Genomic DNA, 17,877 nt, shown 5'->3' on the forward strand with positions numbered 1-17,877 from the left:
TTGAAAAGTCGGGATTTCAGCAACTTGAACATGACTCACCGATATGTCCAACAACGCAATTCTGACAAATTGTTCACTTGCCGTCAATGGAAATATGCCCAGCTGCATTGTCTGAATCTTGATTGGCACCTTGTTCCATCTAGAACAATTCCAAATTCTGGGGGCTGAGCTAGCGAGGCGCAGTCTGTTTCCGCGTGTCGTTAACACCGACCGGCAATGTCGCAGTGGATATCACACACAAAACTAGCAGCATTTTAACCAAACGGAATTACGTAGCCTGCATCTGAAAGGCTAAGGCTATATCAAATTGTCTGACTGCGGCATGATTGTGGATAACGCCAGTAAGCAGGGTGTTTGCTGCTAGACATGGAATCGCAATCTTAAAAGAACCTCGACAATCCGCCAAAGATTTGACCGTCATTGCTTAGATTGATCGGTGTCTTCTAACAACATGTCTTACCTTCAACAATCGCCGTCACATAGCACGCATCTAACATCAAGTCCCCATACAGTCAGGTCAAGAAGATCGCACACAAAGTCGCGACATGGATGCTTAGGATGTAAACAAAGAAGAAAGAAGGTGAGAATATGAAAACATCATTCCGATTGCGTAAATATACTAACATGCGCAGTGTGACGAACAAAGACCCCAATGCTCGCGATGCCTTGATAAGGACATTCCATGTGAATACCCTCGCTCGCCAAAGTCCCGAAATCTGAGGTCGTTCGTGTCAGATAAAGACAACGCGTGGGATCAATCTCAAAGACTTACTGTCCCAAGTCCTGATCTTCATCAATCCACTGGTTCCAGCCTTGGTTCGACATCCAGCGTTTCCTCGCCATTCCTGGCACCAACTCCAAAATACGAGTTCAGCACCAACATATTCACCAACCAAAGTATTGAGCCCTCTGTGGATCTCGGTGCAACAGAACTAGAGCTTTTCAGTTACTACTTGTCACATGGTGCCCGGTCAATGGCCTATGATGACGAGGACCTATACGCACTACAAGTTGGCTTTCCGAACCTGGCATTTCGAAGCAAACCGTTGATGAGCTCCATTCTTGCCCTTGCAGCAGTCAGAAAATGCCACGATATACTCTCCCAGCCGTCTACACAGCCCGCCGACAAAGGCCAAGTTAGAACTCTTCTGGCTCTTGCGGACGAGCACCACAGAGACTCGCTTCGTCGGACGCAAGCTGATATCCCCAACGCCAACCAGTACGACCACGTCGTTGCAAACGCACCTCTTATGGTACTTTATGCAACAGCAAACCACGCCGTTCGGATCAAACTGTCGGATACATTGGATGACCAAGATGCAAGTACCAATCTGGCTCCGGCGCAACTGCACTGGATGACACTCATCCGCGCAGCGCATTTGGCGTATACGGGTCTTTTGCACTCTACCAAGGACTTCAGCATGTTGGATGATTTCACTGCCAGTCCTCCAGCGATAACTCTGAATCATCCAATTAGTGGGCTTGTTCCCATGGCTGAGAATGGTCCAACTCAGAAGACGGAGACTCTGCTGATGCCTATCATTGCAGCCACATACAGCTCGGCGCTAGAGAAGTTGCAGACAAGAGCGCAGACGTTGCAATTCACACTGCATCTGACTTCCTCGGACGACTCCAAGGAGTGTGGTGAGTTTCAAGCTTGTGTTGTCGCCCTGGAGTCCCTGGGTAATATCTTGATCGAGTTGTTTGAAGCAGGTGACGGCAACTACGACACATCTCAGGTTGATTTAGAGAACGATTGGGCAGCTTTAAGTCAGCTTTCTGATGTGTCACCCTGGTTGCGGAATTACATGGCACGCGTCACATTCTCAACCCCACCAAAGCCACTGAGGCGAACAATCATGTGGTTTCTCAATCGAGTTCCAGCAGAATTCCTGAGTATTGTCCAATCGACCCTTGACAACATACCTGACACTATTCCCGATGAAGGTATTCAGTGCGACAGCGATGATTCTTCTGAGACTTCTCGACTTGCCATGGACATTTTTGCCCACTGGCTTGTTCTGGTCATGCTTCTGGATGGTGTTTGGTGGATCGGTGGAATCGGAGTCTGTGAATTGGGTAGAATCACAAAGTATATGGGTCGACAACAAGAGGGTTTGGTAGGATCAAAAGGATCTTGGTGGCCGAGGAGCATACTCAATATCGCATTGGAAATAGGCAAACAGGGCTAGATTCGTGAGAAGCCGATAATCATGTTTAGATACAACTGGGGTAACCGGAAACAACTCGATTGATTTTAGTAGGTCTTTGAGTTAAATATTTTAATGTAATTGGTCATCCCTCGTCCACGCCTTGGTAGGCTCCATTGGGATATCTTGTGATCGTCCCTGTTGTTCGCGCTGCTTCAACATTAGCATAGTATGATCAATCTAGATTTCCAACACTCACATCCACTCTTGTTAGCATAGTATCTTCAGACTCACCTCTCTGACGCGGGGCGTGAGAAACAAAATTTTGGGCATTCTCCTCATGCCACTGTGGAACTCCATCTACATAAGTCTGACTGATGTTTGCTGCAAACTCGTAATGTCCATCGTCCCTTGAGCCCATTGGACGTAGGATTGACCCCAATTCTGCTCTAGAGGACGATTCAAACCGTGAAATCTTACGATTGTATCCAGGCATCGAGAAATCGGTAGAAGCCGGCGGATGGACCGAGGGTGAGGCGTTATCTCTGTACTCGAAGGTCGTGATTTTTCTCATGGCTGATTCCGATATTCGGTCCAGAACACTCTTGAAATCGTCGAGGAATATAACGTCGGATGCGCATTTGAATACCAGGGCTAGCTAGAAACAAAAAGTCAGTAGGTATTGGGAGTGTCTCGCGAGAAGAACATACCCTCCAAAATGGATTCATTCCACCTCTCTTAGATACCACAATCATGAAGACGACATCCGTGATTAAGAACACAATTGAGAGAAGAAGACAAAGAAGCATGATTCCGAAGCGTGGGCTTGTGCGAACCAGACCGGATATCGTAAATTCGTAGTTCTCGCGAATGGCCATGACCAATTTTATCGTCGTGAAAACCCACCATGGGTCTCTGAACAGCGGTTCGAGTAATCTTGATGTGTCAAAAATTCGGCTACCGAGGTGGTTGTGGTATTGGAAGTTTGCCCAAGTTTCGAGAATCCAGTAAGGTTGAACCATGAGCAATGTGATGATGAAGATTCGTGCGCCCCATTTAGGAAGAAACGGTCGGATCTTTAGCCACGCGATGAGATTGTGGATGAAGTATGAGACGTAGAGCAGAGTTGCGGTGCTGCTGAGGATCCTTTGATACGTTAGCAAGGCGTAGTTAAAATGTCGGTTTTATCTTATTACCATCCATATTCTGGCTCTTCAAAGAATGCAAAGAATCCATGTCCGAGCGCAAGGAGTAGCTGTTGCCAATGATTAACACGAGTCTATGGAGAACGGAGGGCGATCATACTTCACCAAGAATAAGCTTATGTAGTAGTGTCTTTCTGCGATAGTTGCATAGAACAAGCAAAATAAGGATGACAACGGCTCCGACGTTGAAACCCTGACTCCACGCTTCTACGACGGCCTGTTTTCGGGTCGTGACGTACGGGCTGTTTTGGTTCGATGCCATTTCGACATCGTGGGTGAGCGTTAGGGAAAACGGGTTCTAGTACAGTCAGCACAGCATGAAGAAAACAACTTTGCATGCAAAATCAGCATAAGCGAAGGAAGGCTGATTAATATTACTCTCGAGAACTGTAACGTCATTGTTGTCCCAGGTTGCAAGGGTGCTTTGTCTTGCCAATGCTTGGCTTCTTGGTGTCGAATCATAGATGGAAGAAAGCCGCTGCCTTGACATGGCTCAGCCCAAGGATCTGGTTGGCTGTGGGCACCAATCAGATGGGAGGGCTGGGGGTAGTTGGGGATGAGAGTACATCTCCAGAATAAAACGGTTAACCTATGAGATGTCTGACTCAAAGTTTATCTAACACGCCGAACAAAGACACGAACCAGTATGACACGTCATGTTTTGACATATCGTTGGTGTGTTATAGCTCGTATGGCCCAACTGTCATCGCAACAATTGCTTGCTAGTCGCTTCCCAATCCAAGGGGCAGCGCTCTGCCAGTCTCTTTAATGACGATATTTTGGATATCAAGGATGAGCTTCCAGAACTTTAGTGCTCCCTCCATATCCTCTACATCTTTATTGAGCTTCTGTATAAGCTTCTCAAATTCCGATAGTGTCTCGTTCCATTGGAAGTCGGGCGGAAGACTTTCTAGCTCTTTCGTGCACTCGTCAAGGAAATCGATTATTTCAATCAGATGGGCATTAACGCGGTTCATGTCCTTCAGGTACCTTTCGCAGAGAGCGGCCTCTTCGAGACTATCACGGAGATTCGAATCGAAGATACGGATACCCGAAAAAAGATACGCCGTATTGGTCCTCAGGCCCTCATCATCAGTGATAGTTCCATGGCTAGTCGCTCCCTCTTCAATTGCATTAAATTCATGTTGATATACAAGGGATCCTGCAAGATTTGTGACCAGCTGCTCTGCTTTTGGCAGCTGATCAGACTTCCAAACCCGCACAACGTTTCCGATAGTCAGCTCAGCTTTATGTCCAAGCTTCCGCAGTATACTAACGGTATGGCCAAGAGGTCGAGTGATATTCCTGACATTGTCCTCGCCGTATACCGCAACACTGTTGTACAGGTTTGTAGAGCAGTCCACGTAAAGAGGACTCTGCAACATCCGGGTCAACCCAGTACTGTCCAGAGACCTGTCGCACATCTTTTCAAATGTCTTGATAAGAGCCTCGATACTGGGGATGTCTTCCCCCCTTGTGATAAAGGCTGGGATGTCTTTTACAAACTCCCCTGCAGCATGCTTGTCTACACGATTTACATGATGACGCGCAAGCTTTTCGTCTTTTGACAGGGTTGTCGGAGCAGACTGGTACTTAACATTTGCTTTATACCCAGCTACATACTCCTTCATCTGTTCAAAAAGGCGCTCTATCTCCTTGGTGTTAAGGAATTGGCCGCAGTATTGTTCAAGACTTAACCCAATGACATGCACACCAGGAATCACATCAGTAGCCCGTCGAGGCATTGGAAAACAAGTGATATTTCGTTGGACAACGTCATAGGCAAAGGTGTTATTGACTATGCTTTGCACGACCTCGAGATCCATGCTATGCAAAAGTTCAAGCATCGACCAGTCAGCGCGTGTCAGCGCGGCGACTGTGTCAGCCACGGAAACGTTATTGTCCTTTAAGGTTTGGTTATTCTCAAGGGCAGCAGCTACTACAGGGAGCTGTAGGTACGTCTCGTACAGGGACTCACTCCTTGCACAGAAGTCAGTCAACCTGATATGTTCCTCGTCCCAGAGCATAGGCATCTCTGCGCTACGCTCAATAGGCAAGGGGGCAAGCGCCTCAGGATAGTCCTGGATATCATTTTCAGAAAATGAGTCCATTTTTGTCGGGTACTTTGTGTGGTGAAGAAGGGGAAAGTAAACCAGTGGAAGAAGCCGTGGGGAAGGTGAGTGTGGTGGAGGAAAGGTCGTGGCCAGGCAGCAGCCTTGGTGGAAGTTGATGATTGCTCAGCTCGTGTTGTGGCAGCAACAAAGGTGGATGATTGTTGTTCAGATTACAGCGCAAAATATACGTCATTAGGAACAAGCTAGATTAACACAGAATGATGCCAGAATAGTAATAAAAATTATAGTTGTTCAATAGCATTGACAAGGGGTGTGCTACAGACTGCGTTGGGTTCACAGGTTACTGCAGTTTGTAAACCTCTGTTTGCCCGCGCAAAACGATAACAAATTCCATAGGACCTAAAAACAAAATAATTCAAGCACTTTATTCAAGCTTAGACTTATCCTTAGCCTATTTGGTTTCTAAAGTCCCTAAAGAGTGGATTGCACTAAGTGCTATTGCAAACAGAAGGTGGCAAGGCGGCCGCCTAACATGATTGCAAGAAATTACCATCCATCTCTTATAAACTGTGACAACCCGCAATAAAGATCCCTTCATTCATTATCCCGCACCGTTTATCTCAATATATCCTTTCCAAAGTTTTCCCTCCAACTTCATCTACAGCGCAATAAGACACTGCCTTATATATATATACCTTGGATCAAGCTCAAACCCGATGTTCCCAAATCGGGAAGAAGACTACTACTGAGCCACGCCTTAGCAAGACTTTCCATATAGAGTCGGCTATCTTCTATGGCATTTCAGAAATGGTGGGCACAGAGAGTAAGTTAGATGATGGCTATTACAGAAGACGTGAATGCTAACATACGAAGACGCAAATAGGACAATAAGACCTACAATCGAGTGATCAGAAATAACTATAGACGACCATTCGCCGCCATACTCAGTACGACGGCACCGACCTCCATGGTACTTCATGCCCAGGAGGTTTTCCAACCCCCAGAGGCCTTGGCTGGCATAACTCAGAACCGGCATCCTATCCTGGTTTAGAAGGCTAGCAAAATCCTGCTCGGACTGATTATTCCTAACATGGGTTGGGTAAGTCTACAAGACTTCCGCTAACCGATCAACATTTACTAACACTCACGCCGTATTTCCAAGGCAAGAAGCCGGTCTAAGGTTCACATCTTCCGTCCTGGGTTCGATGAGAATTTATACAGCCACGAAACAACAATCTCTCCCTCTCATATTGAACATGCGACACCCGAGCAAAAGCTCGCCGAAGCGTATAATTTTGACACTCAAGTACCGGTTGCGATACAAAAACCTTTACGCGCCGAGACAGTTGCGGTCTTTGATGCTGGACTCTAGCCACTTACTGCCAGCGTGATATTCTCTCATACTTTAAGGGCATTCTCAAGACATAAAGAGTCTGCATACCGAGATAAGATGGCTTCAATCAGGGTGGATAGAAAGCAGATCAAAGAAGTAGATTGATAGCTCCGAGATCAAAAAGGCTGGTTTTAAGAGCAAAGGTAAACGGCGTCGACTTCCAACTTCAAGAGGTTTGATCTGCATTTGTAAGACCCACGAGGGGGCATATTGAGAAGAGTGGCAAGGCGTACGAAGCTATTTGCACGCAACGACTGTATTCAAGAGTAGCATTATTGTCTTGACGATAATGGCCGGAGAAACTCATACTTAAGTTATAGAACGTAGATATATGTATCTAAACTCTCTACAAAGTCCAATAGAGGCTTTGATTCCTGCGCACCAATCCAAATGACCGCTCTATTAGCAATCCACAACGCCACTATAACCATATCCCTCTCCTCAATCCATATAGATTCCCTCCCATTTGTGATAACTACATCTTGCAGCGCCAACTGCCACGTACTATGCTGCCGCATCGAAGTTTTATCCGCATACCACCTTAGCTGTCTTGTCTTATAGGTATACTCGAGAACACCACTTCTAAGACGCCGTTTTGCCGCGCGGAGCTGTCGATTAATGGACGTGTGTTTCCAGAGGAGTTCTTGCTGCCATTGGGGAACGTGCCCGCTGATACGGTAATAACCTGAGCCAGCCTTTTGAAGTTAGTAACAGTGTGCTCAGTCTCGGGGGTGTTTACCTCTTCGTAGTGGATACGGAAAGTGTTCATCGTGTCAGTATCTAAGAATTCCATCACCATATGAGTGACAATTTCATCAGCAGAGGTAGTGCTATGTCTCATAAAGGGTATCTCGTCGTCTTTGTGAAAATCTTTCTGAGCCCAGTGTTCCGCTTCAACTTCCTTTAGAGCGCGCTCGAGCTCCGAAATCTCCTCTTCTGCGTATTGTTCGTCATCATCATATAACTGGGACAATCTAGTACAGGATTTTAAGGTCTTTCCTCGTAATGAATCATCCATTATAAAAAGAATACCCAGAGAAAGTCGCAGAGGTAAAAGATCGTATGTCTCCATATAGTCGATCAGAAACTTGTCGAAGGATAGACGGTCTGCCAATTTCTGCGTGAAAAATGACCGATCATGTTTCCCCTCAAACACTCTGGAGTAACGTGACAGGCCAGATAATTGCCCAAAGCCCGAGTGGCAGAGTTTTTCCATCTTGGGGATATCAATGGCATCTCTCAAGATTGACACCCAAAGCTTATCTTTCCATATCAAAAATCCCCAGTTATCCCAGTCTAAAGTGAGGATAAGTTTCAGTGTCTTCTCGAGGTCTTGTCTTCGGAATAGACAGAAGAAGTCTCTAGACGGGTCCGAGTAACGGACCCAATCGCCATCGAGACTTAGACCGAAGACTTCCGATGGCGAATGGGGTCGCTTTTCGAAGTCCCCATGCTCAGTATCATATTCAAAGCTATGATTATCAAAAGCTTCTTTCTCCTCCATTTTGAGAATACCAAACATCCGTTTTGCTCGACTGGCATTATCGATGGGGAGAAACTGTAAGATTTGTGGCTCTGGAATACCGAGACACTGCATTGCAATACCTATGGCAATTGGTATGTCATCAGATTCCTGTAGAGAGTACGCAGGCCAAGCCAGAACGTGATCAAGGTCGCGTCCCATCATCTCGAAATGAGGCTCGGGAGCTTCCAACGATATGACACTCTGTCGTCCATCTGTAGTTCTTCCACAGGGCAAAAAGCCATGAGCTAGCCAGAATAAGGTTTGCAAAGAGGCGTCTTCCCTTCTCTCCTCAACACCCTCTTCAAAAATCTCTTTCGCAATATGTGGAACAAATGAGACAGCAGGTAAATAACTCCACGAGCCTTTATGTCTACCTAGCTGCTGCATTTTGCCAGTGATTCCATAAAGGGTGGGTTGAGGAGTGGTCTCCAGAGTAATGGTTCCGTAGGCGCTGCGTCGCACAGCCACCACTGTACCTTCTGGCTCAGAATCGCTGTCGGACCAAGAACTCACACTACCTGAGCGTCTACTGGAATGTCCTCTTCCCCTGAGTCTCGAGGCTGAATGTGTTTGTTTTTTACGGACCCATTCGAACGGCGTCTCAAAGTCCCTCCTTTTAGTTTTCCTTGGCAGGGTGAAGTGCCGAATTGATGCGCGTTCACCGTCAAAGTTCCTCCTGACTCCCTTACGCTGCAAAATCCCTTTATCCACGCGTTCTCCATAACGGCCGAGAAGGCCCAAAATGAGGATCCAGTGCTTGTTGACCACTAAAGCGGTTCGACTATTGACGACTTCCAGCGTTCCTCCAGTCTTGGGTATACCCAGGTCAACTGGTCCGTTGCTAATCCCATCACGTACTTTGTACGACTCGATCAACTCGGACATCTTAGCCCAGCCATTGTTCCATGGTAAATAGTCCCTTGATTCGAACCCCCAACGGCCCAAGGCAGCGCTAAGCGGCGGAATGAGTGGCGCTGTATCGGGTTCATTGGTAATGTATCCAGGTGCGAGGTTAGGTACGCGTATTTTTCGAAATAATCGCAATCCTTTTGTGACTGGATACCCTCTGGAAACATATTTTTGCTGTTGGTCCTGAACTGCATTCATGGCTCGGTTTTTATCGCTCATCGAGGCTTGTAGCGTTAGCAGTGGACCGACTACACCAACGAGAGCAATGATTGCTACAGCCGCTGCGACCCAAGTGCCGATGTTGCTGGTGAGTTCAACTGGATCCGAGCCATTGCTGTCTGAAGACATTATGGGTAAATATACTGATGCATAGGTAAGCTGAGATATCTGTCCACGGCTGAAGATGGCTTGTAGTATCACGTGGATCAACTGATCCTTGCAAGCTTATCTCCAAACTATCTATCTTGGTTAAATATAATTAAAAATTGAAATCTACATAAAATAGATATTATAGGTAATAACTAGTCTAATTAAGTATCATAAGATAATACCTGATACGTCGACAGGAGTTATGTGATGGAAGCACGTGTGCAATCCCATTTGAAAGCCTGCTGCACTCAATGGCAAGACTGTGTCTTACACATGGAGTCATATTGCAATTACATTCATCTTACGGATCAATATTGCTACAAAAACTAAAATACAGTTCTATTCAGAAACATAGATTTAGTTAGACGAAAGAGCATCGCAGTCTAAATAAGTCAATCCTTTCTATACTTAAAACCTGACCATCAGTGGCTGTGTTAGATGTGGTGACGATACAGCTTAGTGAATTCATTGTAGACAGGATTGTTTATTTCTGTACTAAACTGTTGGCATGTTCTATTTTGCCTCATTCTGGATGTCGGTGCATCGACGGGTCAACCGCCAAGCCCATTGTATAAACACTCCTTGAACACCCCATCCATCCGTAGATTAACCTAGTCTTTGGGCTGAGATTCGGTCATGCACACCATCTATACATAGCTTGACCTAGTTCTTAGACCGAGAAATTTCCTCGAAGTCAACGGGACCCTGAGGGGTGCTGTCCTTGTTCAGACCAGTGCTGTTTATGACGCGCTTGTGAGTCGCGGTCTTGGAGAACTCATCTCATAGATTGAGAGCGTAAGGCATGATCTTGTACTCAATCTCAGAGCAGTTGTTCTCATTCATGACACGAGCAGCCATTCCCTTGAGGGATTTGGAATCCTTGCAAATACCCATAACCCTCCTGTAGAAGTAGCGGCTACCCACTAGGAAGTGCCGACATGAGAGGTAGTGGTGATGTAGGTGAATAGATTGTGCGAAGAAAAGCAACCAGAGTTGGGTGTTTTGAAGAAAAAGAAATCTAGATTCCTTGTGTGTGGGCTTGAATAAATCGCTGGTGGCTAGCCTGGCAGCTGTTCGCACTGACAGCAACTGCGAGCCCAGTTGGGGTGAACGTAACAGGCAGACGCTGATTCACATGGACAGATGCAACTCTTCAAGACGAATTAGAAGTTCAGACTTGTTCCATAAAGGGGCTGAAAATGACGTCTGGGCTCCAATGATTTCATGAAATCGATGCCAGACTGGACAAGGTAGTGACGGTATAATGTCGAATTTACCGGTTTGGGCGCCAAGAAACCCGAAGTGCAATAATATAGCGATGCATATGACTAGAAGGGGATGGTCGCACAGTGAATCCACTGACTGCAATGTTTCACTTGAAGTGATACTATTTCTCTACGCGAGCTTGACAGCGGTCTCGTTAATATTGCATTCCCCCATATCATCCTGGGCTTTGTAAGTTCCACAAGATAGTCCTTCATAGGAAGTACCGAGTTTGAATTAGTTGAACGATAGATGAACGAGTTTCAGCCAAACGTCCTTGGATAGGCAGAGTTTCAAGAAAGCAACAGTGGATCTAAAGGCAAAGTTGATACGGTCGCAAACTTGTTATATTAATTTCAACTAGTGTCCTGTACTGTTCAATTTCCCATCCAACTAATAACACTCATCCATCCAACAAAACAACGGCTTAAGCAACCTCTCGGGTCTGCACATGAGTCTGTTGTTCCTCCTCCTTGGCATCTCCGAAATGGATTTGTTTCTCGACAGCAGCGGTTGCCTTTTCCTTGAGTTCGTCGGCCTCGAAGACTGTATCTGTTAGTTATTGAACGAACTGGAGATTTGAAATACATACGGAAAGTAAGTTCCTCGAGGGTGCGGCCGCTAGTCTCAGGGTAGAGGAAGTAGATGATGAGGAACTCAAAGACGATCCAGCCACAGTAGATAGCCAGGTACTTCCACTTGATAGCTTCGAGAGCAATAGAGTTGACGTTGGTGGAGAAGAAACCGGCAAGCTTTCCAAAGATTTGCTGAATACCAATACCACGAGATCGCATAGCATACGGCCAAAGTTCGACAAGGTAGGCTGCAAAATGTTAGCGGTTTCAACGGTTGTCAGCCAGATGACTTACTGTATGTCAGGGCGTTGTTTCCGATGTTGTAGGTTGGCGAGTAGGCAAAATAGAAGAAGAGCGCAGCGATGCCAGCAGCGTTGTTCTTTTGGCCTTCGGGAAGCGACTGGATCTGTTGGAGGGAGACGGTGATGGCGATAAAGGCGAGAAGCATCAGAGTTGCGGATAGCATGTACATGTGTCTACGCTTGAAGCGGGGAACGATGAGAGCAATAATTGTGGCGTTTAGCAAACTCCAGCAGGCGAAAGCAAGGTTGATGCGAGTCTTTGTGTAGTTGTCCGTGAATCCCATGAGCTCAAACAGTTTACCAGAGTAGTAACTCATGAGAGTGTTGCCCGAGAGTTGAGTGAAGAGACCGATGAAGATGGTGACAAGGAATCGGCGACGCATACCGGCTGTACGGATAACTGAGAGCCATGACTCTTTAGAAGCCTCCATCTCAGCCTTGATGGTTTCCCGGATTTGGACGATTTCGGCTTGGACAAGGGGAGAGTTGGCATCACCCTCGGCGTGGTATTTGACGAGAATTGCGGCGGCCTCTTCGCTACGGTCCTTGGAGATGAGGAAACGGGGAGACTCGGGAAGGAGGCTGGCGTATGTCAGTTTTGAACTATCTGAAGTCTTGTTTCACTTACAAAACAGTGACAATCTGAATCAAAGAGGGGCAGATCTGCAGAAGAGAGGGGATTCTCCAGGCCCAGTTTGACGTGATAGGAGTGGTGGCCATGGCAATAGCAGAAGCAAGAATTTGACCAATAAAGTACGAAGAGTTGAAAAGTGAGGTCAGGGTAGCTCGCTCCTTGGGGTAACCCAGTTCTCCGATAAGGGCAGCACCAGAGATGATACAGAAAAGGATTCCTGCTCCAAGAATCATACGGGCGACAATGTACATGCCGACTGGAAGATGTTAGTATGTTGAAATTATCCAAGGCCTGGGTTCTTACCATGCTGGGCGAAACCTTGGATGATGGCACCAACAACCATGATGAGAGAACCCAACATGATGGACCATCTTCGACCGTATTTTTGAGCAAACCAAGGCGCAACAGGGACAGCAAAGATGGAGCCGAGCTGGTAACAGGAGTTGACAAAGCCGAGCAGACCAGGTTCGATAGCATATTCGCCCTTCTCGTTCGTTCGTCCTTCACCAAGATCTAGGAATTGTTAGTTGGTAATGGGGTGTACGATGCAGATGAACGTACACTGGTGAAAGGTTTTTGAGTATTGCAGAGTGTTGATCAGTTGAGAATCGAAACCAGAAGTCATCTCGACACCCATACAACAGAAGAACAACCAGACGTACATGATACGAAGGTTAGGTTTCTTGTACCATGGTGTCTTGTCCTCGTCGACGAGGCGAGTGACGATAGGATCGGCGGCGGAACCAACGTTGACCATGGTGGCGGTTTGGCTTTTGGTGAATGCAATGCAATGCAAAAGGCGTGGGCCGCTCTACCGGTAACAGTAGCAGTCGGACGGTCGGTACTGGAGAGGAACTGGAGACTCGAAATTTAGATGGGGACACTGCAGATCATATTATATACCTGATGTTGGGGGTTATATCTCCAGGTATCCCCCGGTTAGATAAGATAGAGCTATAGCTCATAGCTACAGAGCTACTGCTGCTCTAACGGTAGGGTTTCCGAATTCTCCGCACTCAATAGTCGTCTGGGGAAAAAACATGGAGTCTCCGCACCCAAAACTTGCTTTGACCGCATGTCCATGTTGCATCGCGATGTGACATTTTGAGAGTCTCAGTCAGCAAAAAGCGCGACGCAGAGAATGCGATTCGTTCGGATAACATCCCCGGTCGGTTGACACTCGACCGAAAACGGATTCTCGCGCCGAAAGTGAGGAGATTTGGGCAAACTCAGCAGCGGTTAAACGGACCGGCTGATGGTTGGTAGTGGATAGTTTGGGGGGGTTTGATTGGATTGAGCTTATGCTTAAAACCGCTGATCATCCCGTCTTTGGTGTGGTTCAAGTTGAGGATATGCGAGATCTAAAACTAGCACCTGACTCTACCGAAATTGCGGGGTTAGTTTGGGCTCAGGAAGCGACATGGAAGCCAAGACGGGCATGACAGGAACAAACGAAGGTTTTGGTCCGCCTCCTTCTCCTCAGGTGCATTACTCGTAGTATAATTTCTCCATCCATTTGTGCCCAGCACAATAAGAACGACAAGGATATGAAGCTTGGCTCTTTGATGGATTGACAAAGCATTACCAAACTCTATCAATTATACGGCTAGACAACCGGCAATTACCTTAACCAGCCACTCAAATAATTGATTTATGTCAGCGTTTCACTTGTTCACCCACTGATGCATGTTTTCACGAAACATTTCTCGAAGCCAAGAATCCTCATAAGGCGTGGCACGTTCAAGTCGGACTTTTATTTCTTCTTTCAGCGTCAACAGGTTGCATCACTCTCCAAGTCCCCTGTCTTCAGCTTGTCAACCGTTCACCTGGTATTCTTAGCTTAGGTTCATAGTCTACCCGCTCTTCAGGCTAAATGACCATACAAACACCCGGACAAAGAGACATCTTAAGTTTTCCTTGGCAGTCCCAGTCAATACCCTGGGAGGGTTCACTGTCAACCCTCCTAAGCTTTAAATGGACGTGGGATGAAGCAACATCAGGACAACCGTCAGACGGGTATACTGTCCACCGATAAACTACCATTTCCGGATGAATCCTTCGACTTTTTCTATCTTGATTGGGATATTTTCTTTATTTACACGATGTTTATCAACTCGTTTTCATCCCTTGGCTCGTTAACCTTTTCGGTCCGATCAAAAGGACATTCCTACAAAGAACAATATCCAATGATGAGTGACCCCTTGACGCATTGTTTAAAACAAAGGGTCCATTCTACCGAGTGTGATACATCCGGGGTAAGTGGATATCAAAATAGGGAGGCGAATGACATTCCAGCTGGTGGTCGTCTGGGGATAAAGCTTGGCGGTAGAGCAATCCGGGGAGATGACAGTTTAGGATCGTCATTATGTTGTCTTTGACTCGTAGGTGATTTCTTCAGCGACCGTTTTACTTGTGCTTATTGGATGTGGTGAAGCGTGGTTAGCGGTAAGATTCATGTAGCTGTCACTGTCAGAAATATAGTGAGTAGTAATTTTTGCCTTCGTAAATCCAGGGCGTGTGGTCTAGGGGTATGATGTTCGCTTCGCATCTTTGTTCTGGCTATCAGACGATATGTAATTGCGAAAGGTCGAGGGTTCAATTCCCTCCTCGTCCAACCTTTTTGTTTTCTTTCTCCAAGAATCGATTGTCTACCGGCTGGACTCGTTCCAGCACAACCTTTTTTTGGCTCTACTTTAATATAATGTGCTCCAATTTGTACAAGGCGTATTGATTGGAAGCTTCATCCTGCCTCGGTATACGGTTTGTCGATGCAAAGTGTAAATCGTTCATTAACGCAACTACTGACTCTGGAATTCAAATTCTCTCACGTTTTCTTTATTATCGTGTCGGATATAATCTTTAGGTCTATTGTTCTTTTTAGAATATGATTTCTGAAAAGGCTTGCAGTATCCCAACCATCACCCTTGTCATCGTGTACCCTGGATTGATTAGACCCTTCTGGTCTCATCTCAATTTCCATACTCCATTTCGCATGTGGCCTAAGTTTCTAGAATCTAGTATATAGTCTACTGATATTAGACCTGGATTATTGATAAATAGTGAATGTTTTGAGAATCAGCTGAAGCTTGACACGTACATGAATGGCCGGCTGATGTGTCGTCTGCTGAAGCGCTTCTTTGCGATTTGGTCTCCTGGCTGAGTAGAATGTTGTCGAGACTAACGCAAGCGTATGGACAGTACGCTATGGGACAGGTAAAAGAAATCTTGACTGAAGGTGCAATAACAGATATATCCGTATTTGGTCCAGGTGGATATATTGCGTCACCAACCCAGAACGCTCTTGTTCATTCTCCCTTAACTGTTGCTGCACGGCCTGATACTGTATTCGTATCCGTTGCAATCTGTCCAGCTCGTCTCGGAGTATTCGGACAAGTAATTGGTTCAACCGCTGGCGCTGATACGGATCGGAAGAGTAATGCCACGTCGTGATTAACTGTAGTACTTGTGCCTCTGACGGAGGTGGTGGTAGTGCTCGTTGTAGTGGTCTCGTCCGTCGTGCTGGGTCTGTCCGTGATGGTAGCCCTATGGGTGGTCTTCGTTCCATGTTTAGTTGTTCGTCAAGTAGATAGTAAATGATACGTTGAGGTGTTTGTTGTCTTGTCTCGGGAATCGGTTCCATGTTTATTTATGCAAATGTTGTGTTTGTCTTGGTTGATCTCAGCTAAAGCTAAATGTTCTGTAGAATATTCTAGTCTTCATCAAGCTTTATTTACATTTCCATACTTAACATACAACGTGATCAAGAGTGTGTTTTTATACATTTTATAATAATACTAATTTTAAATAATAACCTTTTTTACCCCATAGTTCTATCTTTAACCTCTAATTGATCGGAGTTCTATTTGTGTGAGGATTGTACTTGGGCCACAATTACCTGGAAGAGAATATAGCAGAAAACTAGAAAGACTCATTCTTTCTTTCTAGCTTTCCTCTCCCACCTTTGCTCAAGAAATCCCATTACGCTCCGTATCTTGGCAAGAACTATAGCCTAGACCAAGGTAATGAGCACATTATAGACTTGACCAGTGGAGTGGGTAAAGCTTCCAAGTCGGAGGGTTTACTTACTCAGGAGTGTCTACTATTGGTTGTCATCCATCAATCTGCATCTTCGCGGCTAAGAAGCGGAACTCGTACCATGTCTTTTTATCTCATTGGTATATCTCCATTGATCAACAATAGAGTCGTATCATTGATGCATAGACTTTATCAACAATTAAGTGATCCATCAATTGACACAAAGGCATTGAGGTTCCCGTGGATCAACGTGCAGAGTCCGAACATGACATACATGTTGCATAAATACACAGCTTATCTGCAGTTTCTTTTGTTCTTTCTTATTAATCGTACAATGATACTCAAACTCCACTTTTTGCATAACAATCATGGTCTCTCCAAACCTCACCAAAGCACTATTTCTCCTCGCCACTGGTGCCTGGCATCCACCCGCCTGCTATAATCATCTCAAGACGGACCTAGCCTCCTTAGGCTATGATTGTGTTATTCCCCAAATGCCCTCTATGGGCAACAACACAAATGGCATAACATGGGAGGCTGACCGGGATGAGGTTGTCTCAGTAGCAATGGCATACTTCGATCAAGGAAGAGAAGTCATCTTGGTGGGCCATTCGTATGGCGGGGTGCCAGCCACTGTTGCGACTGAGGGCCAAGGAGTTGAAGACAGGGTCAAGAAAGGACTTCTAGGAGGGTTCAGCAGCGTCATTTTCCTCACAGCTTTTGCTGCACCTGCCCGAGGCACGGACTTGCTTAGCATGTTCAGTGGCGAATGGCCAGAATGGCTAGACACAGGCAAGCCGTATGTCAAAGTAAGATGATCTTGCCTCATTCAATCCCTGCTTACTAACTTGTGAGAACCAAATCACTCGCATCAACGAAAAGGGAATCCCGCTTCTATACAATGATGCCACCGAAGACGAAGCCCAAAGAATCTTTGATTTGCTGTTGCCGCACTCTCAAGATGCTTTCGAGACCCCGCTCACTTGGTCAGCGTCGGATATCACGATCCCAAAGACCTTTTTGATTTGCGAGGACGATATAGCTTTTCGAGCAGAGTTTCAAGAGCAGCTCGTTAAATCCATCCCTGGCATGGGAGAAGCAAGGATTGCAGCAGGCCATAGTCCATTCGTGGGGAAATCAATGCAACTTGCGAGAAAACTCGTAGAAATTGCTGAGGACATAATTTAGATCCAGTAGAATGAAGGTCAATGTGGAAAGATTTGAAGTGCAACCAACCTATGGGATACATTTTAAAATAAAATCAATATCTAAGCCTGTTATCCATTTTAACATTCATTTTCTCAGCAGGCCTCTCACGTATACCTCTATCTGAATCTCCGTAACCACCGAAGAATTCCTTCTGTGACCTCAGCGGAGTTCTCGCGGTGGCCTGCTATAATCAACATCGTTCTTCTTTCCCAAGTTTGTAGTCATGAGATATG

The 17,877-nt window shown here is 46.0% G+C and overlaps 6 protein-coding genes and 1 non-coding gene across 7 annotated transcripts; 3 read left to right on the top strand and 4 right to left on the bottom strand.

Moving 5' to 3' along the window:
- Positions 1-197: 197 nt before the first annotated feature.
- On the top strand, positions 198-2,441 carry EDB82DRAFT_317518 (uncharacterized protein). Its single transcript, XM_065607467.1, has 2 exons — positions 198-580; positions 633-2,441. The coding sequence occupies exons 1-2, from the start codon at positions 452-454 to the stop codon at positions 2,190-2,192; spliced, it is 1,689 nt and encodes a 562-aa protein (XP_065463353.1). The 5' UTR covers positions 198-451; the 3' UTR covers positions 2,193-2,441.
- EDB82DRAFT_561718 (uncharacterized protein) lies at positions 2,238-3,617 on the bottom strand (the record flags this gene model as incomplete). Its single annotated transcript, XM_025738112.2, has 5 exons — positions 2,238-2,360; positions 2,410-2,808; positions 2,861-3,296; positions 3,347-3,405; positions 3,456-3,617. 5 exons carry the CDS (start codon positions 3,615-3,617, stop codon positions 2,283-2,285), a joined length of 1,134 nt encoding a protein of 377 aa, XP_025592905.2. The 3' UTR covers positions 2,238-2,282.
- A 190-nt stretch (positions 3,618-3,807) lies between these two features.
- On the bottom strand, positions 3,808-5,697 carry EDB82DRAFT_541094 (uncharacterized protein). The gene has a single exon (XM_025738113.2). The coding sequence runs from the start codon at positions 5,464-5,466 to the stop codon at positions 4,078-4,080; it is 1,389 nt and encodes a 462-aa protein (XP_025592906.1). The 5' UTR covers positions 5,467-5,697; the 3' UTR covers positions 3,808-4,077.
- Positions 5,698-7,116: 1,419 nt separating this feature from the next.
- On the bottom strand, positions 7,117-9,621 carry EDB82DRAFT_514411 (uncharacterized protein). The gene is made up of 2 exons (XM_065608955.1): positions 7,563-9,621; positions 7,117-7,518 (listed from the first exon to the last, which is right to left on the bottom strand). Exons 1-2 carry the CDS (start codon positions 9,603-9,605, stop codon positions 7,138-7,140), a joined length of 2,424 nt encoding a protein of 807 aa, XP_065463354.1. The 5' UTR covers positions 9,606-9,621; the 3' UTR covers positions 7,117-7,137.
- Positions 9,622-11,220: 1,599 nt separating this feature from the next.
- On the bottom strand, positions 11,221-13,592 carry EDB82DRAFT_514413 (general substrate transporter). Its single transcript, XM_065608956.1, has 7 exons — positions 13,304-13,592; positions 12,962-13,255; positions 12,704-12,913; positions 12,395-12,656; positions 11,759-12,348; positions 11,482-11,712; positions 11,221-11,435 (listed from the first exon to the last, which is right to left on the bottom strand). Exons 2-7 carry the CDS (start codon positions 13,155-13,157, stop codon positions 11,317-11,319), a joined length of 1,608 nt encoding a protein of 535 aa, XP_065463355.1. The 5' UTR covers positions 13,158-13,255; positions 13,304-13,592; the 3' UTR covers positions 11,221-11,316.
- Positions 13,593-14,911: 1,319 nt separating this feature from the next.
- On the top strand, positions 14,912-15,014 carry EDB82DRAFT_t238. The gene has a single exon. It is a non-coding gene; the product is annotated as a tRNA-Ala (tRNA).
- A 1,789-nt stretch (positions 15,015-16,803) lies between these two features.
- EDB82DRAFT_561728 (Alpha/beta hydrolase fold-1) lies at positions 16,804-17,623 on the top strand (the record flags this gene model as incomplete). Its single annotated transcript, XM_025738118.1, has 2 exons — positions 16,804-17,244; positions 17,291-17,623. The coding sequence occupies 2 exons, from the start codon at positions 16,804-16,806 to the stop codon at positions 17,621-17,623; spliced, it is 774 nt and encodes a 257-aa protein (XP_025592911.1).
- Positions 17,624-17,877: the final 254 nt, after the last annotated feature.

This window comes from Fusarium venenatum, assembly GCF_020744135.1.
Source record: "Fusarium venenatum strain MPI-CAGE-CH-0201 chromosome Unknown EDB82scaffold_4, whole genome shotgun sequence".
Lineage (NCBI taxonomy): Eukaryota > Fungi > Ascomycota > Sordariomycetes > Hypocreales > Nectriaceae > Fusarium > Fusarium venenatum.